The sequence below is a fragment of the Zonotrichia leucophrys genome, chromosome 13 (genome assembly GCF_028769735.1).
Source record: "Zonotrichia leucophrys gambelii isolate GWCS_2022_RI chromosome 13, RI_Zleu_2.0, whole genome shotgun sequence".
Classification (NCBI taxonomy): domain Eukaryota; kingdom Metazoa; phylum Chordata; class Aves; order Passeriformes; family Passerellidae; genus Zonotrichia; species Zonotrichia leucophrys.
The window spans coordinates 2,337,086-2,360,900 of NC_088183.1; the positions used below are offsets into that span (position 1 = coordinate 2,337,086).

Sequence of the window (23,815 nt, forward strand, 5' to 3'; positions counted from 1 at the left end):
TGCCCTCCCTGCTGCTCTGGGATGCACCCAGGGATGCTGGGCTGTGCCTGCAGCCAGCCTGGCTGAGCTCAGTCCCGAGGGATTTGGGATCACCAGGGCAGTGAGGACAAACCCCAGGAGTGCACCCCTGCTCCTGCCCCAGCCTCACCCTGCCGATCCAGAGCCATGGGGCGGCTGCAGTGACCCCAATCCATGGGGAAACCTCCTGGTGGAGGGGCTTTGTCTGAGCTGGAGAACTGCAGGAGCTTCTGCTCCCTGCTTCTCACCCTGGGGTTGATTCTGCACCTCCCTTCCTGCCTCAAGGTGCCAGCTATCAGCAGAGAGGTCTCCCTCTCCTGGGGAAGGGCACACAGCCTGTGCCCTGCTCTGAAGGAGGGGTTGGCTCTGTCCCCATGTCCCCGTGCAGCCAGGTCACCTCAGCCCTGCTTGGCTGCGGCTGCTGGCTCAGCTTCACAGCGCTTCTCCCACCCCTTATCTCACAGCAGCTGCAATTCCAGCTACACAAAACCCAGCCACAGACTTATTCCAAACATTTATTAGTGTTTAAGGAAAATAATAGTGTGTGAAAGGTACAGAGCTTTGTCTAAAGCCATATGCATTTTCTTTATTTACAAGCTTATTTGGCTGCAAACTCTACACGAGATAAAACTAGTATGTTTTTCTCCCAGAGATTTGGAATTAAGGACAGTTTGTCTTTTATTTATTTATTTCATTTTATTTTTCTCCTTTTAGTTCAGCACTGTAAGTTAGGACAGCATTTTCCAGGGTTTACTGCTATCTTTTTTCCTGTAGGCGTTTTGCTTCTCTCGCAGTATTTTCATTCCAGAACAAGGCTCATTCCAGATGCAAAGCATAAAGGAAACATTCATACCTTGGCTTTTAAGCTAAACCTCCTTCATGAACAGCAAGTTCATAAGGAATGTTAATTAAAGCATCATACAGTATCTAAATGGACTTTTTTTTTCTCCTTTTTTTTTTTTATAAAGAATTAAGGCTATGTAGATGTCACAATAAAATAATCTCAGGTAAAACACACCCTATCTGTTAGATATGAAAGAAAGGTTTAACAATAAATAAATGATTTATGCTGTCAATAACATTATGGAACTGTATAAAACTATATTTACGCAGCTTTAAACATAAAAAAACCATACTAGTGGCATGAATATATACAACACAGGTCATGACATACGTTTAAATTATCATAGCCAGCAGTGTTCTTTTTTTTTAAATGGGGACACTATAATAAATAGAAATGTTAAATATTTACAATAATAGCATATGTGGAATCAGTAGATGAACACATAAAATCTTCACACACAGAGGAAAAAAAAAAAATGATGCCTTATACAAAAAAAATCCCTCCCACCCACAGCTTGTCCCCCCCCTCCCCAATTTTCATTGACTAAACAAGGGGAATACGCAATTTTCCCCACAGAACCAATGAATACAAATAAAACTGTATGCATGCTGAGGTGATATGTTGACTGAGACATTCAAAGATGTAGATCTCTGTTTGGTTCCCATTGATGAATCAAGACCTCTAATGACAGAGGGATCTTATTTTAGTTCAATGCAAGAACATTGGTAGCAAGTTGTTGTTTCTGGTTTGTGTTAGCTTTTTTTTATTGTTTTTTTTTTTTATTATTATTTTTTGTGCTAAAATGCTTGGATTGTCTTTTTGGTTTGAGCTTGTTCTTCGTGGTGGTGCTGTGGCACCAAGGGGGAGAGGACACTTGCAGGAAACCCACGGAGGCACGTGCCAGAAACCTTCTTGGGGCACCACCAGCAGGATTTTGGAGCAGAGGAGGTGGCCAAGAGAGTCAGGCCCCACACCAGGGTGCTCGGTGGGGCAGCCTGGGTGTCCCAGGGGTGGCTGAGCTGTCACCAGCCCCACGGGGCAGATGCCACACTCACCACACCATCACCGAGGTCTTTGCTGCTACAGCACCTGGCCTGATCCCAGCTCTTCCCACTGAAACCAAATGAAAATTTCATCACAGAACTTTGCTAAAATCGGGCAGGATCGAGGCCAGGTCTCTAAGCAAAGACCTGGTGATCACAGAGACACCTTTTCAACTCAACTGTCCCCTCTTGCCTCCTACGTGGTCGCTATTTAAAGCGGTGCCTCCAAGTTCTGCGGGTGGATCCCTGCATTAAACCCTGAATGTAGCTATTAGGAGCCGTGCTCACTTAGCAGGAACTGAAATCTGAGTTGGAAATTGTAGCCAAATTCCAACACCCTCCTCTCCTGTTTATGCAGCTCCTTCCCACCATGCAGCAAGACGTACGTTAGTTCATGGGTACGTTCTGTCTCTGCTGAACTGCCTTCCTGCCCCCACAGCTTTCCTCCCAAACTTTCCAAATGAGAAGGCTCCAATCCCCAGTGTGATTCCCACTTTCTAAGAAAACCTCCCTTTTTTCCTCTAGAGGAAGCTGAGAGCTCACCCTCCTGTCCCTGTGGGTGCTGCAGCCTCCACTTCCAGTACAATATCTGGGAATATAGGATTGCAGAGCTGCAACCTGAGAATAACAATTGCATGGGGGGTAGGAGAGATATGGCCAAACACCTCATTCACACTTGAAACTGCTTAAAGACAATAAGCTCTTGACACTCTTCACCTTTCCTAACTCGTTCTGTGGAGATTGGTTGTCGTTACCTGCACAAGAATTACAAAACCCAAGTCAATCCCCTCTCCTTGTCTTTGGCATTTGGATAAACCAAGCTATAGGCAGGTTAGAGTGGGGCTCCACATCCCAGCAAACCACACCACACTGCTAAGGAGAGGCAGGCTTCTGATGGGCCTTCAATGCAGCCCTGATAAGAACTAAATATATGGGGATTTATAGGGTCCTTTGCTGTCTGAGCCCACACCTGCCCCTTCAGGCTTGGGCTGTGAGGGTGGAAGACCTGTATCACTGAGGGGGCAGATGGAAGCAGAGAATATGCACAGGGTTTCCAGAGGTCCATGAGAATGCTTTTGGGGGTCCTCCACACCCTGTGCAAGTCTTAACAGTCACGTTGCCTTGTCTGGAAGCTGATTACTTGCCTTTGAAGTGACTGGGTATGGTTCTGTGATCAGCAAGTGTCAAGTTATGCAGCTGTTAAAAACTAACAGGGGGCACTTAAAACCAGGCAGCGTCGCCCAGGTGGGAACAATGGCTCAGAAGTTACTTCAGAGAGAGTGGTGGAGCTCCAGACCACACGGTTCCTGTGCCAGAGACGGGGCAGCTCCTTCATTAGAGAGCTTCACACAGAGAGCCCTGAGCTCTGGCGTTCCCAGCCACAGGCAGAAACCAAATCCCCCTGGAATTCAGCCATCTGCTGTGAGGCTGTGCCCTGAACCTTTGGAGGTGCTAAGCCACAAGCAGCCACATGCAGCCTGGCAGAGCCCGCTTGGAACCTTCTCCCCTTGCCAAGGAGACCAAAGGGAAAAAAGAAAAACCCAAATAAAAAAAAAAAAAACCCAACAAAAAGCCCAAAACCAAACCCAACCCAACAAGATCCTAAATTTCAGATGATGTCCGTTTCATAAAAAAAAATAAAAATAAAAAGGGGGAAAGAATTTAGCTGGAGACATTTTGCCACCCGAGCGCCGAGTTTGCTGGATCGATAACCCATTGCCACTGCTCTCCCTTTGCTACTATATACACACTGATGGCGAGGTCCATAGATATCTTGCAATGCCCTGTGCTTGACCTCTGAATGGGAAATGCTTTGGAATGTCCATAGACAGGAGGATGGAATCAAGGGAGGAGGTTTCGGGGAGGGGAAGGGGGGGAGCTGGTGCCTCTTTTCACCTCCGGATGTCGGAGAAGTCGGACAGTTCGTCTGCCCGGTCCAGGATGCCGTGGGCCCCTTTGGGAGCGTGGCCCCCAGCTTTGACCCGGGCGTTGGAGTGGCCCTTGGTACCTCTCTCTGCCTTGGCTGCTCGTGGGCTCTCCCTGTGCTCGGCGTCAGCGTGGGCCGCCATGTCCCCGCGGCCTGCAGCGGCCCTGCTGCCTTCCCCCACCTTCCTGTCGTCCCCGTGCACGGCCGAGGTGCAGAAGCTCAGGATGGAGCAGAGGCTTCCCCAGTTCTGTTCACACTGGGCCTGGACGCTCCTGGTTATTGCCTTTTTCACCTCCTCGCCGCAGGTCAGCAGGATGTTCACTAGGTCAACGTAAGGCCTGCGGGGAAAGGGGAGCGGTGAGAGAAAAGTTAAAAATCCACCCCAGGGAATCGGTGAAGAATCTGCCTCACCCTCCCTGGGCACAGCAAATCCAGTGGTGTGAGTCCCTGGCACCCCCTGACTCAGCAGCAATTCTGCCCACGTTAATTATGGAAAATCCCATATTCTAATCAGGCATTTTGCTGCAGGAAATGCACGGTGGCATCCTGTCAAAGCCTCTCTGGATTGATCTTGCTTGCTCTCCCCCTGGAGATACTCTGGGAGAACTGGAATGTTCACCAGAGAACAGATGAGCTCTTGCTTGGCAAGTGGAAGAACTGTCTCACACTTTCTGCCTCCTTCTCTTTCCATACCCTCCCATCTTTGTCACTCAGGACAGCAGGCAAAGGACACTTGCTCCTGCCCAGGGCCTTCAGCTTCACCAAGCAGGCTCTGCCTCTGGGAGAACGGCAGCTACAGAGCATTCTCCAGCCCTCAGTCTGCAAGAGGGAGGCATTTTCTCACTCAGCTAGAGAGTCTCTGGCTTTCCTCATCATCTCTGGAGCACTGGGTGCTGATCTCCATCACAGGCAAGATCCTATCTGGACCCAGGATCTGCCTGAACAGAGCTCAGACAAATGGAATCCACTTTGGTGGCACTTTTTTCTTCCCACACCAAGTTTTATTTCTTCATTTCCTTACAGAGCTTTCAGTATCCACCTTTTCCCAGCCAAACAAGGCCTCAAAACGTGCCCTGGCTGAATCCCCCCTGTGCTTCCCACCCACCCCTGAGTGTCCCCAAGGCACCAGCAGCTCGAGCACAGGCACTTGGGCTTCTCAGCCACAGGTCACAGAGTGCAGCAATTTTAAAATACTTGTGGTCACAAGTTTTGTGGGTCAATATTGATGTTGTCTATTGACACAACTGCTCAGCTGCTTGCAGCCCCAGAAGGACGTGCTTAAAAATCTTCCACGGCAGGAACCAGCCGCAGCACAAGGGGGAAGCTGCCCAGGGCCAGCAGTTGTGGCTGTGTGGGGTGGGTGGTGGTGCTGCCCCTCCTGGGCACCCCATCCACCAGCTTTGCTGCCTGTGGACAAGTCTAAATCTCTTCTCATTAACTTAAGACAGAAGAGATGAGGAAAAACCAACAGATTATGCTCAGTGTCTAACTTTACCAACCGCTTAAACTCATTTTGAATCGCTAATCTTGGAGAGCCACCTATTCCCCCTATCTCAAAATATTTCCCATGGTTGGATTGTTCCTACTGCTCAAAAAAAAAAAAAAAAAAAGTTACTTGGAATGCAGCAGGGACCAATCTGCCAAGGCCTGTCACCACTTCCACCATAGCAAATCAGCCTGACCCCCACAGCTGACTCAGGAGGAGGCTTCGCTGCCCGACCGCGTTCCGAACACTCATCGGGAGAGAACAGCCAGGGCAAAACAGAGAACAAGCCTGAGAGCTGCCACTTGCTCCTCTGCTCTCAGGGTTTTGTTTTAAATGTAAAGCAGGAGATAAGAGAGAGCTGAGCACGCTGCATACAAAGTGATCCAGCAAAAGGACATAAACCTCCGTCCCTCCCAAGGAATGAGCTCTTGAAATTGGGCATAACCTCTGCAGAAATCTTTGTAAGAAAAAAGGTCGCTGGTATGACTAAAAAGTGGCTCAGCTGCCAAATATTTCAGGTATTCAGAGCCTGCCAGAGCCCTGCGGATTAATACTGGCCCATTTCTCCTTGCCTGTTTTACTTTCTGCATTTCAGCCGGCCTGACCAGAGTACCTGAACTGAGCACAAGGCTGCGAGTCAGCAGACGTGATTTTATTTCCAGCTCTGCCACACTTGCCTATTGATCTCGAACAAGTTCCTTAGTTCAAGAGCTTCAGAGATGGCCTCTAAATTTAGGGGAGGGGAGGAGGCTGGCTGGTTCTATTTGGGGAGTCCCGCATAGGAGAGCCGAGCTCCCACTCCGGGAGATGCTGGAGCGTAGGAAGCGCTAAATGAGATCATGCAAATTATAGGTGTTCAGCTGAATGACCCTCTCTTCTCCAACCAACAACCCCCCAGCTCAGCTCCCCAGAAATAAGCAGCTGCCTCTGAGCATTCCTGCTTGAGCCTGTTCATAAAACAAGGATAACTCACTCCTCCTCGGACAGGCCTTTGGCTCGCACGGTTCTTTTCATCCCCAAATGATGGGGGGGTTAATTGGTGCCAAGTACCCAATTTATAGCTGCTGACACAGCCCAGGCAGTGCCCAGAGAGGTGCTGCTGGGCAGGATGGAGCCCTGCTGCCCTTCTCCCCCAGCCAGCAGGATGCTGCCCATGGCCCTGGGCACAGCAGCTCTGCCCCCAGCCATGCCTTTGATCCCAGCCTCAGGAATGTCCAGGGAAAGGGCTTTGCTTTCAGGCCACCATGTCCAGCTGGAACAAACCACAGCACAGGATTGATGGGAGTAAACTGGCACTGAAGCATCTCTCTGCAACTGCAGCTGAAATATTAGTGGGGGGTGGTTTTCAGCACTAAGGGAATCAGAGCACAGCACTTCTGGGTAGTGAGGAAAATAAAATGCAAGGCTAAAATTCCCAAAGAAGTGATTCTGCAAAAAAATTTGTCTCTTGTGACTGCTGGGCTTTGAGTTTCTGTGCTAATATCAAGGCACAGAGGTGTGGTAGGAAGATGCTCTAAGGTTAAGCCTGATGCCAGGCTGTGGCTCAGCCTTGTTTCAGGAGTGAGATGTTCACCTGCAAGAAAAACAGGCTCTGATTTTTGCATTTGTGCACAAAGAGTCAGTGCAAACAGCTTGTGCTTGGTTTGTTGCTGTCATGCAGCAGCTTTGATCAATTCCAAGTAGGATTTGTGCCTGCCATTCCTTGGAGGACAGCTGTGCTCCCAGTCAGAGGAATGAAGTCCTCAAAAATCTGACTTGTGCCTTCATTTTGTACAACCCCATGTTTTATTAAAAAGCATCTGAGATTAATAAAGAATAAGATGAATGGGAGATTACCTGGGGGACTGCAGCCCTTTCAGGGACAATTAACTACAAGACATTTCAAAGTATGTATTTAAAGAAGGAATTATCATCTTGCTGACAACTTTGCATAAACCTTCTTCCCCCTTCTCTAGTTGTCACCTCTAACAGGATACTGAGGTCAAAATGATGCCTTTGAGCCCAGAAAACAAAAAAAAGCATTGTGAGATGCCTCTGGAAATGGCAGACACCCGTGCTGTGTTTGCCAGAGCACCAAGGGGACTGGCACATCCAGCTCCAACTCATTTCACCTCCCTGCACAGCCACATCTCACCCCTGGTACTCAAACCTCAAGGGGCCCCGCAAAGAGAGCTCTGCCTTGGTGCTGCACATGGGAAAACAAGAGGTGCTGAAGGCCAGAAGGAGGTGAAACAGCTCTTGGGCAGATGCACAGCCCACTGGCACTCCTGGAAGGAGCTCCCACGCTCTGACTGCACCAGCACGGAGGCACTTACTCATGCTGCAGCAGGTCTTTGAAGTGAATCATCTCCACAATGACCTGGACGTTCTCCTTGGCAGCAGAGCAGAGGTCATGCTTCAGGTAGCACTCCCGCTGTAACTGGAACACCATCTCTTTAATGGCAGGGCACTTACGGCTGATGCAGCTGAATTTATGCCTCAAGGCATGAGCCTTACACTTCAGAGCGTCTTTAATGAAGGATTTTCCCTGAGAAGGAAAGAAATGGAGTAGGTCTGTATTTTTGTCCATTAAGCACAGCAGCTGATTTATGCCCAGCCAGCTGCTTCTCTGCAGGACAATGTCAAGGGTTATTACAGAGCTAAGGATATCACTGCATGGCTTTCCCCTTCTTCTCTGTTTCTCTGCCCTTAAAGACCCTGCCAAGTTCCCCAGCTTTGCTGTCCCAGTGGATCTGAAACACCCAGGGCTTCCTCACTGCTCCTCTGAGCTTTCCTCTGCCCCAGCAGCTGAATGCCCAACGAGGGAAAGAGCAAAAGTAAGCACCTTGAAGTAATTCAGTGCTGGAGTTACTGGATTAATTTGCTTCCAGGGTGGCAGAACAACAGGTTCACATAAAGGAGAGGGCATCCTGCCATGCTGAGCTCCTCAGGACGACAAGCAGATACCATTCAGTAACTGCAGGGTTTTTTTTTTTCCATTTTAAAATTAGTTTACAAACTCAGAAACATGTATGGATGATCTATATGCACCTGCCCTATTCCCCAGACATCAGAATTTTCTTCCTCAGAGAGGGACTCAAATCAGCACTAATAATTATAATCATCATCATAATAATCCTACAGTGTCTTCATGCCTGTTGCAAGAAATTCTAGGTGAGATTAAGAAAATCACACCAAGAAGCTAAAAATTAAGGTAGAGAAAAGCTGCTTTAGCAGCATCTCTTTAACCACTGTGACTCCTTCACTCAGTTGATGGTGGGCATCAAACCTACCCCTTCCTTTCCTCTTTTATTGGACCCTGCAGCTACAGCTCTGCTCAGACTCCCTGTGCCTTGCTGAGAACAGGCCATGGAAGGCAATGCCTCCAACCCATCATCAGCCTCAGGTTCTTTTATGCAGGTGCTCCATGAAGACCAAAGCCTTGCTCCCCTTTATCCAGAAGTGCACTGCCCCAGCTCCACTGACACTAAATAAGATTCACCCAGACCTGCAAGCAGATGTTGTCCCCAAATTGTTCCAAGGCAGAAATGCTTCTTGCTCATCAAAGAGCTGCTTCACCCCTTTTTGCTTCCCATGCCAAAGGCACTCCCTTGCCCTTCCCTCTAGGAACAAACCCACACAGCACAGTAGGCAAATAGGGGTGAAAAAGAGAATTCTTATATAAACCCAAACTGACATCAATTCTCAGGTTTCAGAGCAGAGAAAATGGCCAGTGTTAGTCTTGTCATTTAATGCAGCTTGAAATAACTGGGGATGGTACATAGAGGAGCTGTGAAAAGCCATGTCATAGCAAAAGCTAAAGTCACCTTCATGTTAAATAAAGCTGCAGGGGTTTAAGTCTCCTGCTCTGCACTGGGGACAGGCTGGATGTGAGGCAGGCTGTGTTTGATGAGCAGTACCTGGGGATCTGGCATCAATGGCTGCTCTCAGCCTCCACAGGCACCATTCCCTGCCTTCCCAAATTTCCTTCCCTACTCCTTTGGTCAGCTCTGTCCACCAACAGAAACATTGTGCAAAAATAAACGAGTGCTTTCTGGAAGCCACTTGGAAATTAAGTTGAAGGTTTTCAGATGCCCACAAAAGCAGCAATTCCCATTTTAATGAGTAGCCAGGCCCTTTGTACATCTTTGTGCATTTGAACCTAAAGCTCCAGCACTCCAAAAAAGTGCTCCCTGCTGGGTGGTCCCAGCACCCCTCATGGGACAGGCTGCATCCTGAGGACAGCTCTGCTTTGTGCCACACTTTGAGCAGTGCCATGGAGCTGGTGCTTTTAGTCAAGTTATTCTGGAAGCTGCCTGCTCAGGCCAAATGCCGCTGGCCTGTCGGAATGTTCCCTTCCCTCCACTCTGAAATGGGAGAGGAGGCTTACAGGATATAATAACAGGATGGCTCAATGATGCATAAATGGTCTGGGGAGAAAATGAAGGAGACAAACTTAATGCCACATACCATGGAAGTAACGTATTTTAACGTCAGTGCTCGAGCCCAAGGCTTGCTTGGGTACAGCAGCTTTAGTGGGTTGCCTGGGCTGGTTGTGTGCAAGTCTTGAGGGCCAACTTTAGTAATTGTTGGGAAATACTGAGATAATTCTAAATGAATTGGGAGCCCAAGCTGCACTCATAGTCAGCTTTGAACAAACATGGTGTAGAGGCTTAAGCTTTCTTAAACCCATGTTCGGCTCCATGAAGGGTTCTGCTGGAGTTATCATGGGTACAGGAGGTGGAATGGTTTCAGGGAGCTGCAGCTACAACCAGCCTGTCTCCTAGGACAGGTTGCTGCTTTATCACTGTCCTGAGGTCCTGATTCTGGGCCTTTCAACCAAAAAATTCCTAGTGAATCAGTGAATCACAGCAAGTAGAATGGCTCTGGGAATTTTTTGGTGCAAAGATGTGTTAAGGAGCTGCAGCACATGCCAAGTGTGTGTTAGAAGCAAGCAGACAGGTAGGACATGTCCCCGTGTTACCTGGGCATCGAATTTTCCAGCGTTGTGCAGGAATGTCATGCAGATCTCGTGTAAGCCTCGGATCTCGCAGGAATTGTTCTCAAAGCATTCAAACACTCCACATCCCACATCGCCAGCATTGACCAGGCAGTGCTGGATTTCAGCTAAAACGAGTATTGGTTAGAGTTAATCTGGAGAACTCTTCACAGGAACTGGTGGTGGGTAGAGAGACAAGAGTTGTTTTGCTACCAACATCAATTTGAGAGAAAAATGCGTGATAATGGTTAATCGTGCCCGCTTTTCGCAGGAATTAGGCCAAAATTTGGGTGTATTACGTTATGAAAGTGATATCCAAGAAAGAAATGCCAAATCCACTATGCTTACGTCAAACTATTTCACTTGAGAACTGTCTCATGCTCTTGAATTCCTCAGGAGCAAAGGACAGGCGTGATTTTTGTTCTCTGGCTTGTGCAAAGCCCCCCCGGCAAATTTAAGTGCCAAAACGAGAAGCCCAGGGCCCAGCCAGCCAAAATCTTTCATTTTTGGTACTTTGAGCAAGTTTCTGGTCATTTAGCACAAGGTATTTACATACCACTGGGTTTTGTCTGTCAGGATGTCTCTCAAGTTAATGGCAAAACTCCCACTAATGGGTAAAGTCCTTTGCATCAGGAGTTGTATAAAAATGCAACTGTGTGCTCAGCTATGCAGAAATCAATAGAAAATATTTATATTTCTATGTGTAGTACATAAAATAGAGGTACTGGAGCTAGCAGTTACACATGTGTTCATTCTGCCCTTTCAGATGTTATGTAATACTGCAAAAAATGCTGTCTAATACTCACTTTCAAAAAAAAAACCAACCAAAAAGCCAAACCAACTCCACCAACCCAAAAATCTAATTCTCAACATGATAGCTTCTGGTCCTTTAAAAAAAAAATGGATGTAGTAGTACTGCCAGAGGGAAGGTGGTTGCTCAAAAAGCCTGGGGATAAAGTTAAACAGGGGCAGCTTTTAGACCAGAACTGAGGATGCTAAGAATTCCCGTACTCTGTGCCCTGTGGTACCTTTAATTAAAGTTCGCCCTTGGGAGCCAGCCTAATCCCCCTGGAACCGCAGCGTGTTTCAGCCATCCCCAGCCTCCCCCTCTGCCATGCGGTCCATTTGCAAGTCTTTACAGCAACTTTCGGTCTAATTCCCACCCGCTGCAAGGCAGAGCGAGGAGCCGCGGATGGAAGCGCGGAGCCCGCCGGAGTTCTCACGGCCCCCCCGCCGCCCGCTCGAACCCAAATCATCACCGCCGCACTTTTTTTTTTTGCTTTTCCCCCCCACCTTTAATTTTTTCCCCTTCTACCTGCCCTGAAGTGCATCTGGGGGCGGCGCAGGGGTGGGACGCAGGGGCTGTCTGAGGTACAGAGGGAAAGCCGGGGGGGAAGGAAGGGGCACTGGAGCCCTTTGTGGAGCGCTGCGGAGCGCGGAGCCGGGCGCGCTCGGGGCCGGGAGCGCGGCTCCGGTGCTTGCGTTGGCATCCGGATGCAAACCCTTCGCCGGATCACATGTCCTGGCTCCAGCGTGCTGAGAACTGCACAGTGCCGTGATTCACATGTGGCAGTCCCTAATGGGCATTCGTGCATTCCTGCTCGTGTGTGTTTAAACACGTCTCGCAGCACGGAGAGTGTTAAAAAAAAAAAAAAAAAAAAAAGAAAAAAAAAAGGGGGGGAAAGGGAGGGGGGGCGGGATGAAGGAGGGGGGGAAGGGAAGCGTCTGGATCCCGCGCTCTCTCTTTGCACGGCTGGGAAGCGATCCAGCCAAGTGCACGCCCCAACTCTCTCTTCCTAGGCAGATAATGCCCGGGGGAGGGAGCGCGGGGGGCGGGAGAGGAGGAGAGAAACCCCCGGCCCGTTGCATCATTGCCCGGCTCCCTCCGGAGGGGGCAGAGCCCCGGTCGTGCCCGGACCCTCCCGGCTTTCCCCGGCCCTCCACCCGCTTCCCAACGCCGCGCCGAGAAACTTTCTCCTCCTCGCCGGGCTCGCAGCATCTCCGCGGGGCTCCGGCCGCGCTGCGAGCCGGGCGCGGGGCCGCGGCCGGGCACGGGCAACACGTGCTTGGCAGCGCCGGGCTTTAAAGGTAATTAGGAGCGAGCTCCGATTTCCTGCGATGATTTACGCCTGACAGTCGGACAGCGAAATAAAACGCCTGTCATAACTCGACGCGGCTGCAGCAGCAGCAGCCGAAGCAGCAGCAGCAGCAGCGAGGGGAGGGGGACACGCAGAGGCCAGCCCGGTGCCCCCCCGCCGTACCTGTGTTCTGCAGGGACAGGCGCCCCTTCTGCTGCGGGGTCCTGTCCTGCGGCCCCTCCGGCGGGTGCGTGGCCTCAGTGCCCGCGGCCGCCCGGGCGCTGGCCAGCAGCAGGGCCAGCAGCAGCAGCAGCAGCTTTCCGCCGAGCTCCGCGCACATGGTCGCGCCTTCCCCCCGCCGCCGCCGCCGCCGCCGCGTCCTCCCCCGCGGGGTGCCGCACCCGGGCCCAGCGCGCTGCTCGCCGCGGCCCCGCGAACCGCATGTGCCCGGCGCGGCGGCGAGCGCGGAGTGGCGGCGGCGGCGCCGGAGGGAGCCTCAAATATCCCCGCCGAGCCCCGGTGTCACTCGCATGAGGGAGCCGAGCAGGTGTCGCTCCGCGCCGCGGCCAATGGCAGCCGCCGCCCCGCTCCGCCCGCCCGCCGGGGGCCGGCCCGGCCCCGCCGGCAGGTTGCAGCCGCCCGCCCCCCGCCCCACCCGCGCCGCGCCGGGGGAAGGGGGTGCCGGGGGATGGGGTGCGGGGGGAGGGAGGGATACCAGGAAAAAAAAAATTAAAAAAAAAAAAAAAAAGGTGAAAAAGCGGGATTTTGACACGCTCGGGAGGGAGGCGGCAGCCAGCGGACGGTCACCCCCCACCCCCTCCGTGGGGAACTTCGGGGCGCTCCAGCCGCGCTGGCCTTGCGAGAGGAGCAGCGGGGTGCCCGTGCCCGGAGCCGGCTGCCAGCGCCGGCCGTCCTGCGGCACTGCCGCCTCATGGCAAGACTTGATTTCAAAGAAAAAAAAAATTCCCTTTCCGAAGCAGCTATTGCAATGACTTTCTTGGAAATCTTCCACTCCCTCGGTTTTTCTCCCCCCCACTACCCTGAGATTTTGTACCCTGCTTGCTGCGAGGGGATTTGGGCCAAATACATCACTTGAGGGGGGAAAGTGGTACCCTGGGAGCACACGCGGATGGGCGCACAGGGTCGGGCTCTGCTTTCCCGGGGGGGAGTAGAACCCCTTTCAGACCATGGGGAGAGCATCACCCTTGCGACCCCCCCAGCAGCTCTGGCTGCTCCCTTTTGTCCGGTAGCTGGATCGGGGTGGGGGACACACACACCATAGCACGACGTAGGAAAATCCGTAGCAGGTGATGAGAAGTGCCGCGCTGGCTGGGGAGGGGCGAGCGTGTCTCCCCTTGCCCTGCCGTAATGCACATCAGATGTTTCATCAGACCCCGCCGGCCCCATGCGCTCCTGCCGCCCCCGAGCCCCCGGCAGTGCCGGGGCGCGCTGTGCCGGGCCGGGGGCGGGGGTCCCGCCGGGGGGGGCGCAGCTAGGAATGTCTCCAGCTGCTGCTGCCGCCCGCTTCCTCACAGCTGTCAAAATGCACTTGAGGAAATCCACTCACACCTCCCCGAGCAAGGGTCTCCTCGGCGGGACGTGACACCGCGCCGCAGGACCATGGCTCCACGGCTACGCACCAGCAGGCACGTCCTGACACCCCCTCGCAGCCCCCGGGCAGCCCCGGGTTTGTCTCAGGCCCACGGGGGTTTGTGTGCCGGGGCTGAGCGCTGCGAAGTTTTATTTTATTTTTATTATTTTTTTTAATCCTTGCGGAGGGTTTGACATCGCAACGTCTTTTTTAAGGTTGAAATTCTTAACGGCGGTGCCAAGCTCGTGTGGAAATTCCCTTTTATCAACATGCTGCTGCCTTCGGAACTGCAACTTGCAGCTTTCCTCTTAGGAGCTGGCTGTGCCAGCGAGGATGGCTGCAAAGCCCCCGTGCCCCTGGGATGGGCTCTGCCCTTTCTGACAGCAGGGCTATTAAAGGAATAGGTTTTTCTTCTTCATTTGTACCTCACCCGGAGTGCCTGGCCCTTCTTTTGTCCTTGTTCTCTTACTATTTATACTGCTGAAGAGTTTTGCTATTTAATTGCCTTTGCTAGGTCTAACTTAGCTCGAGCGTTGAAAGACCGGGGGCTGGATGAGTTGAACTCAGGCAGGAGAATTTAAGGGATGGCAGTTTTTCTCTGTTGCAGGAGATAGCAGCCAATGCACTGCTTCTAACCAGTGAGTTTGTATTATATTTATATAAAATATATTTTTTCCTGGTGCCTGGCAAATGATGCTTTCTCATAATGCTGTTTCCCTGCTGCTTTCAGTCTGATGTCCTCCTGCAGCCACTCCTCATCATTCTTTCTGCCTCTTTTTAAACTTACAATTTTTGGACATGTTTTACCCTTTGGACTTTTGAATTCTGTGCAGTCTCCATCCTCCAGACCCCATGTTCCTCCCTCTATTTGGTTCCTCCAGTCAGGTCTCCCAGTTTCTCAGTGCTTGCCTTTCAAGCCCCGCAGCCCTGGCTGCTCCTCCTTTTCAGCCCATATTGTATTAATCGCTGCAATCAAGGTTATTTTAACATCTTTTCCTTACCAAAACCGTGTCTAAAATAGCCCCTCATGGTGTCACTTTGGGGGAAAAATCTGCTGGCTGGCAGCACATTGAGCATTTCCCATGTCCTTCTGCTCAGCGGAGCAGGGCAGCGGGTGGCACTCAGAGCTGTGGGATTTCCCTGCTTTTCTCTCTCTCCACGTCACTCCCAGGGTGTTCCTGGGTTTAGGGGACCTGGTGCCATCCAGCCCTTCCTTAGGGAGTCAGGGAGCTGTGGCTGCCCTCGGGAGGTGGGTGCTGTGAGGGATGCACAGCTCATGCTCCAGCAATTCTGGCATCTCTCGGAGCGTGGTGTAACTCGCTCCCTGGCAGCAGGATGGACTGCCAGGTGATTTTATGGAATAGTTACCAATCCCAGTGATTTAGGGGCTGGTTTCCAGGGATGTCTGAACCCCAAAGGCACTGCAGCTTTGCTCCAGCACTGGGAGCTTGTGTGGACACAGGAGCCTGAGTGCAGGGTGGTGCCCTGCTGCGAGGCGTTTGAGGACACATTTGAGCAGTGGCACTTGGAGAGGACCACAGCTCCTTCCAGAAGTTCTGAACACCTGTTGGCTTTCAGGAATACACTCCGAGCTGCCTTTGGTTAACATACACAGGCTTTTCTTTTTAAGAGTGTTTCATAACTCCATTGAGGCTTCATATGATCAAGCAGTGGCACGAGCGTTTTGCAACTGCCTTGAAATGGGAAGCATTTAATTGTTTGGCGTCTTTGGGGAGATGAGCTGCCCTCATGACTATTAAGAGGGCTGTGTCCCTGCAAGGCCGTTGCAGGCAGGTGAAGGCTGAGGAATGCTGTGCAAGAGGCTCCAGCACACAGGGAGAGAGCAAGCACACCCACTTCTGAAGGACTGAGAGGCCGATGACTTCAAAAGGGAAGAGGATGCTGTGGGGAAGGTGTGCCAAGGTCTGCATTCTGGGCTTTCTATCTGTGACTAAACACATTTCACACTAGAGTTAGAGTGAGCTGTGCTGTGCAGCCCCAGCAGCGCAGTGGGATTTCATCAGACTCGAGGAAAATAAGCAAGGCAGGGGAATTGAGTGTTGCCTCCTCTCCTGGGTAATTTTCCCACCTTGAGGCTTAGTGCAAGGTGCTGACTTGCAAATGACACATCATTACGAGGCCAGCCCAGAGCTGCAAAGCCCTGCTGGGAACGTGGTCAGGAGATCGGGGGAAGCTGCCTCTTGGACTTGGTTCCTCCTGGTGTGGGACCTGCTCTGGGAACATGTTGATTTAATTCCCACAAGCTGGTTCTCGGATGGTGCGAATAAAGCTGCTGACAGTGACTGAAATGGGATTCGACACTGGAGAACCTGTTAGGCTCAGTAAATGTAGGGCTGTTGGGAGGCTTCAAAGGGTTGTATTTTAAGCCACTTTTCCCCTCTCATCATCGATTTTGAATTTCTGGTAACTAGTTTTTATGAGGAACGAGCAGAAGTTGACCATAAAGTCACAGAAAATGAAATGTATGAAAAGCCAAAGCTAATTATATTAAAAATGACACATATATTCTCTTCCTGAGAATATATATTCTCTTCCTTGCTTGTGTAAAAATCATGTATCTGAGAAATATTCTCAATGAGTTATGCACAGGTTTAAAGCTGATGTGTCTTCTTTGATAAAATATGAACCATTGGAAAGATTTATAAGAGTCAGAAATGCTGCAGAACATTTCAGTATTTAGAGCGACAGGAAACCACTCTGAGATATTTTTAAAACAGGTATTTACTCAAGTAATTGGTTACTTTTAATGTGGAATAATAAAACCTGGTGCAGCTCTATTGGACTTGACATAAAAGACAGGTATGTAATTTGTGAGCAAAACAGGGTGGAATGTACACATTGTACCTGGGGAGGTATTTCAAGAAAGACAACTCCTTGAGACAAAAAGCCAAAACAACTGACACGCCGGGTTACATGCCAGAATTGCTTATTCCTCAGTTAATCAGCTGTGTAATGAGTGTCCAGAAACAATCCCTTCTGCCCAGGTAGTTTGAGTTTCAAACTTTGTCAGCTTTGTGGCTGTCATAAAACGGATTACATGGAAGTTGGACCAAAAACACATGTTTCTGAGAACATTTTGGTTCAAATAATAATAATAATAATAATAATAATAAAATGTGGCAAAGCCTGTGCCAACAATTTACTACAGAATATCTGAACCAGATGCTGTTAAACTATAATTCCAAACAATTTGCCAGAATTATATATTTACTTTATTCCTAAAGTCAAACTGAAGATATGCATGTTTTCTATTACTGGTGGATATAAACAAAAATGTGATGAGATTACAACTCATATAAGGCAGATAATGCCCAACAGTCAGGATTTCTGGGACTACTGCACGAGCTAAAGGAAAACTGGAAGTTCTGTTGGTAATTATGTGTGACAGGCTCATCAAAATGGGGCTGTTCAGACTGAGACATATCAGACTGCAGTCTGCTTAGTCACCACAGAAGAGCTTTGGCCAAAAATCATCCATTTCTCCCTTTTTCTCACAGTAGTACATTTTTTTTTCTGCCCTGAGAGAACAGGGAAGAGATCTGCAAGACGTGGAGAGTTACATTCTTGGGTAAAATAATCCATGGAAGGGTCTCCTGTTAGGAGATACTTGTAGGCCATCTTAAATTTGCCAGTTCTTATGCAGATGAGCTGCTCAGTGATGGCTGAAATAACAGACCCTGACGTCAGGATCAGCATCTTGCATGGACAGAGTGAGTTTTAGCAGGAGTTTTTGTGACATTGCATGTCATTCAGGTTGTGGAGGCTTCTAGCTGGCACTCCCACCAGCTGAAACAATCTTTACCTGCTGTCAAGAGGCTCTCAGAAAACCTCAAATAATTTCCTCGAGTGAAGTGGCTACCTCAGGCAGCTGCAGCCTGACACAGAGGAGTGCTGGACGTCCTGTACACCCCTATGCCCAGGTTGGCTCCAAATCAGCAGGGAGAAAAATCCACCAGAAAAAAAAAAAATAGAGAGTTTCAAGAAGCAGCTTTGATTTAGGGAATTGTTCAGCAAAGTCACCAAAAGCAAATCCCCCTGAGTGCTGTAAAGGAAAGAAGGATCTGCAAAAGATTTGCGGTGGAGTCTCTGGTTTCATCCAGACCACGGCCTGCTGGGACACAGCTCTGGCTCCCAACCCAGGGCTGCAGTGTGGGATCCAGCTTGGAGAGCATGGAAACTCCTCACAGCTCTTCTGCAGAAACCCTGCTTGATTTTGGGAAAGGAGAGAGCAAAAAAGCATTTTCTGGGTCCCCCACCTGAAGACCCCATGGCACATAAAGCATTCTCTTTGTTTGATGTGATTCAAGGTTAGCATGGGCTCAGTATTGGGCAGCATCAAATCCAGAGGTGAGCTGGGTTCCATGTGCAACACAGGATGGTTCTGAGTTTTTGAACCCCCCAAATCCTGAAGCAGTATCTACAGGAGAGGAGAGAATCACTGCTATGGCATTAATGTCAAAGCACAATGCAAATAATTTGATCCAGTGTCCCAGGTGACATTTATCAGACACACCCAATTATTGTGTGTTTGTCATGCAGTTACACAAGGCAGAAATTAAAGATATGCAAGATTTTATGGTCCCTTCTTCTCTGAAGTACCAGATCCTACCAGATCTGCTTCCTCCATTCCTCCTCCTCCTCCTCACCTCGTGAAGGAGCCACAAGTAAAACTTGCAGTCGAAGAGGACGTTGACCTTATTTTTTTTTGCTCCGGGAAAACCAAACCAACCTACCTTGGCATTCCTGGCCTTCCAGCTCACACTAAGCCTACCAGCTTGTGGCCAGACCAAAAGCAAAATGCTCCAGCCCACTGTGGTAGGACTATCAGAAAGGCAGGTCAGGTAACGGGACTGTAATTCCACGGGGCTCGCCAAGAAGGAAACGTGCCAATGTAATTAGAGTGGTAATTATAGCACCCGAGTCACCACCCACAGACTGCACAGAGAGTGATTCCACAATCAGAGTCCAAACAATACAGTGCTCTGGAGCTGCTCTGGCTGCTCCCAGCCGGCCTGACCTGGGATCCACAGGGCATTGCTGCTCCTGGGAATGGCCGTGCTGGTGAAGAAATTAAGGCTCAGGTTTTGGTTTTATGTTGAACCCAAGAAATTCAGTGCAATTCTGCAGGGCTGGGAAGAGCAGTGAGAGAGAAAATCATCTCTGCAGTCTGATCTTGGGCTCTCACTGGCCTTCCATAACCACATTTCACTTTTTATGTATAGATAGATGGTCTTCCCACTGATTTGGGATTTCTCGGTTGGATCAGACAATAATTAACCCATAGGTCCAGGAGTTCCTATGGCCTGGTAGGACCTCTCTTTTCACTCCTGTGGGATCTGGGCAGATGCTGTGACACACAGCACAGCCTGTTGACCATGTTGGCTTAGAGGTATTGCGTGCATGACCCACATGACACAATTTATAGGTTTTTATTCTTCCTGTGGAATAATGAGTACTGAGAGTTGAAATTCACATTAAAAAACCCCATGCTTTAAAGCAAATAGTTAATTGTAAGTTGAGGCTAAAAAGATTCTCCAAATCTCAGCAGTTATGAGCCAGGCTTAGAGAAACCAGGGGTCATTGTAGGGAGCAGAGTCACAGAGCTGTCCTGCTCCAGCTGCCCACACTGGAACAGGAAACTTTTAAAATAAAAATTAAAGTCCTGCTGCTGTCATGGAACTTACTGGGGCCACTTGGGTGCAAGAACTGCCTGAACCCCTCTTTCTGCAGGGCTAATGCCGGCATCTGATTTCAAATTAACACAGTGTTCATCCACCACAATGTGATTTGCAGTAACTCTGCCACCAGGATGTGCCTCTCGCCTGCATCACCCCTATCTGTGTTTATTTAACGTGTTTTTAGGATGAATAAGATTTGCTTGTGGTGGAAGCCCTTTATTTTGTGGGGCTGTGGGGACGGGAGCCCTGTGCTGGTGTTTGTACCTTGCCCTGTGCTGGCTCTGGGGAAGTTGTGTCCACAAATGTTCCCTCCTGCTTCCAGCAGGATCCCAGGCCAAGGAAAACACATTCCTTGAAGAGATAGGTAATTGCTTGAGACTTTGTCTAATGTTAGAGCAAGACCAAAAGAGCACTTGAACCAGTTCAGTATTCATAATAATACGTGGTTCAGAGCTGACTAAAAGGCTATAATTCTTTTGAGGGGTTCCTCTGACATCATAAACCACCAGAGCTCAGCCAGTCAGCAGAAAGCAAAGATTGGATTATAGCTGGGCTCATCAGCATGGCACCGTACATGGCAGTTTCTCATGTCTGCAAAGGGATTTATTTCCAAAGGTTTTTTCCTCCTCATTCCAAATTACTTTATAACCCAAAATGGAAGAATTGCTGGATGCTGTTTTCTGTGCGAAAAACCCTCAGAGATAATACTTGCTGTCCTCTCTATCCTGGTATAATCAGATTTTAATCTGGAACTGTGTCCAGGAGTAAAATTGAATCCTTTCACCCCCTTAATAAGCTGTGGTGCTGCACTACAGCTCCAACAGCACATCTGGCTGGTGCACAAATGGCCCCTCATGAAATTGTTCTCCCATCTCCCCAAGAGTTTTGTCCACCCATGTACCAATCCTGGGCCCCAGATTTACTGAAATAGAATGTAAACATAATAATATAATATAAACATGTACATAATATAGCATAATATAATGTAAACATAATGTATATGAAATATCTTCTGGATATGAGTTTGGTGGGTCCTTTCCTGGGGCTATTTCAGCTACACCCATTTTCACAGTCAGTAGTGGGTTCTGTGTGCCAAGCATGCCTTGATTCTTGGTTGATGTCATATTGCATTCAGAAGTAGCTGGGGACCATTTCAAAACAGAGATCTGTTTATATAAATATTTATATGTAATTTTCTGATAGCCTCGGGAAACCAAGTCAGTGACTGAGGAAATAAATAGGCATGGAAAAAATCATAAGGGTATTGTTTATGAATATAGACAGATGATAATAACAAGCAGAACGAATTCATTGGAGAGGGAGAGCTGGCATGATGGATGCTAGCTTTAACACCATGTACTAAACTTTCTGTACATCTTGTTTCAGAGTTCCTATTTCATGAAAACCCACAGGAATAAATTAGTGTGTGGGTGAGAGGTTCAGACAGAGCCGACTTGAGGGTGGAATGCGCAGAACAGGACCACAGACAGGGTGTCCGTGGCCTTCTGCTGCCTCCTGGGACTCCTCTCTGTCATTTCCAGTCTCTGTGTTCAGCCGAGTGTCTCTTCTGATAACTGCTGGCACTTTGGCTAGAAGCTGCCTGTGCTTTTGTGTCTTCTGTCCCCTGCAGCTCTGCTGGGTGCCCTGAGAGCTCTGAGGTTCCTCTGTGTCTTGGTGTCCCCAGCAGGAAGGTTGGGGTGCCTGTCCCCAGTGGCCTGTGTCACACCAGGAGTTTCATCCAGGCTGGGATGTGCAGCAGCCCCTACTCCAAGGGATCAGAGCAGCCTGGAGCCATAAACACCCCAAAGAAGAGAGTAGGATATGGGCTGGTGATCTAAGATCAGCTTGGTTTTGAAGTGCTTTGGATTCAGAGCTCCCCGTGGTCAGTGGTGGGTGACAGGGCTCTGTGCCATGGGCCACCCCTGGGTGATGGGGAACGGGCACAGCAGCCTCAACTCTGCCCAAATCTTCTGGGGAAGCTTTGCAGGGCACAGGCTTGAGCCCAGCACAGGCTGCAGCCAGGCCAGCCTCAGCTTGAATGGCACCGGGCTTGGGTTGCCAGGAGGGTTTTCAATAATAACAGCAGCTGTCCCAAGCAGTGGCACAGTAACACCCATTTATATGATTTATGGGAACACTGTATGTAATGATTCCAGCATATACAAGCAGGACTGAACTCCTTTTTAGCCTCCTGAATAGAGGCAGTTGTGTAATACCCACAGGAGCTTAGTACTTGTAGGAGTATCCGGCACTGCCTGTGGCTGGAGGAGCTGTTTACATCCATCATTTCAGCTGACCCCATTAGGAGCTTTTGCAAGCAGCAGAAGAAATTTCCCTGCTGTTGAACCTAGGAGAGAGCAGGTAGCCTGCTGCCTTCCTGAGGTTTCCACGTCCTCCTGCCTGTTTCTTCTGTGGCATGGTCAGTCAGGGGGATGCAGTTTGTGTTTGGGGCTGGATTATCAGTGAGCATAGAGCTGGCATTGTCTTGGCTGGCCCATCGTTGTGGGCAGACTGGCTGACTACAGTGGCTTGAGTCCTGAGATCATACCAGCAATTCTTCTTCCACAGCCAGCCTCCCGTTATAGGCTGCTGGAACACACTGGGGTATTTCCAAATTCCTTTTTTTTTGCCTCTGTCTAGGAGGGTTATGGAGTTCCCTCGGCGTTTGCCTCTCCTTCAATGATCATCTCTGTTGGGCTCAATGCACTAAGCAGGACCAAACCTTTGGGTTTGTATTTGCTAAAATGTGTGCTGTTCAATTTCCTCATTGCTGGGAAGGATTTGTTAGGTATGGAAAGCTTGGGGTCCCCCTTTCAGAGCCCTCTTGACACAGGGAACCCTCGGGGATGTGTGGATGCACATCTGTGTCCACACACATTCCTCCCCGTGTGCCTGGAAAGCAGAGCTCAGCACAGATGTCCTCAGCTGGCTAAAGAGCACTGAGGAGAGGCTCACAGTGGCCTTGTGACAGTGATTCACAAGAACAAGTCAGGGTAATATTCTGCTTAATTAGTCTTCTATGAACTCCAGCTTAAAAAAAAATAAAGTTGATTGTGTTGTTTGCAGTGCGGAAAAAAAATGTTTCTCACTACCCATTCCCACCTTGTTTAAAGAGAGTATTTTGTAGTGATTTACATTTTGGGGCTAAGTGTATCATGTTGGGCAAAGTTTGATGATAGGTGCTGGTGTTATTCAGATGACCTTGATGGATCATCACCCCAGAGTAGCCATAAAGACCCAAAAGAAGAGAGCAGGATATGGGCTGGTATCTAAGATCAGCTTGGTTTTGAAGTGCTTTGAATTCAGATACATGATAAACAGTTGTTTTAGGCAATTTTGATTGAATGTTATTTTTTTCAGTCAAAAGTCTCTATTAATTGGCTGACATAATAGTTCTGTGCCTCTTCTGTGAAGTTTTGAACAAACCTGTATGATTTTTTGGCACCTACAAACAGCTCCTATGCCAAAATGTGTCTCCTGAAATAATCAGATGATTAAATCTCCTGCCAGGAGGATATGATTTCTCTCAAATTGATGCCTAGCCCCTGCAAATTTCATCTCTTGTCTCATTAAAATGATTTGGAGCCTATTATTCTCCTACCAAAAGTTCAGCCTGTGTTTTAAGGACAGAAACAACATAACTTAAATGAGGATGTTTTCCTTTCTCAAATCTCGGGTTAGACTGTGTGTCATTCTCTGACGTATCTCTTGAGCATTTATGGCTTTCAATGACGTTCAGCAGAGCAGATTATCATTGTTTTACTTTGATTTTTGGGTGCTGGTTTAGTCTGATGGCACCATGTCTAAACTATGAACCCATTTCCCTTGGTGTCCTGTCCTGGGTGTCTGCTCTGGGATAAAAGTGGATTTATTTGTGGATGAAGGCTCCAACAGACAATGCTTGTGCCCAAGTGTCTCTTGGCGTTGGCCCTGCTGCAGTTGGGTGTGCTGAGGGCAGCTCAGGCAGTTCAGAGCTGCCTCTGGCTGTGCTCCAGGGTGAGATTTTCCCTTTCCTTGCTGCCTGACCAGTGTGATGATGACAGAGCTTCTGAAGGGCTCGTTCTGCTTTCAGTGCAGCCTCATTTTGGATGAGCCTCCCAGTTCTTCAGCCCTGACCTTTCCTGAGAACCACATTGCACCTTCCTCTCCTT

At 49.3% G+C, this 23,815-nt stretch overlaps 1 protein-coding gene across 2 annotated transcripts; it reads right to left on the reverse strand.

Annotated features, from left to right (window-relative positions):
• Positions 1–519: 519 nt before the first annotated feature.
• Positions 520–12,863, reverse strand: STC2 (stanniocalcin 2). Of its 2 annotated transcripts, none has more exons than XM_064725094.1 (4): positions 12,558–12,863; positions 10,282–10,424; positions 7,634–7,845; positions 520–4,170 (listed from the first exon to the last, which is right to left on the reverse strand). In XM_064725094.1, the coding sequence occupies exons 1-4, from the start codon at positions 12,712–12,714 to the stop codon at positions 3,798–3,800; spliced, it is 885 nt and encodes a 294-aa protein (XP_064581164.1). In that variant the 5' UTR covers positions 12,715–12,863; the 3' UTR covers positions 520–3,797. The 2 variants fall into 2 exon arrangements, with proteins under 2 accessions (XP_064581164.1, XP_064581165.1); XM_064725095.1 differs by lacking the exon at positions 12,558–12,863 and adding an exon at positions 11,612–11,734.
• Between the last annotated feature and the right edge of the window lie 10,952 nt (positions 12,864–23,815).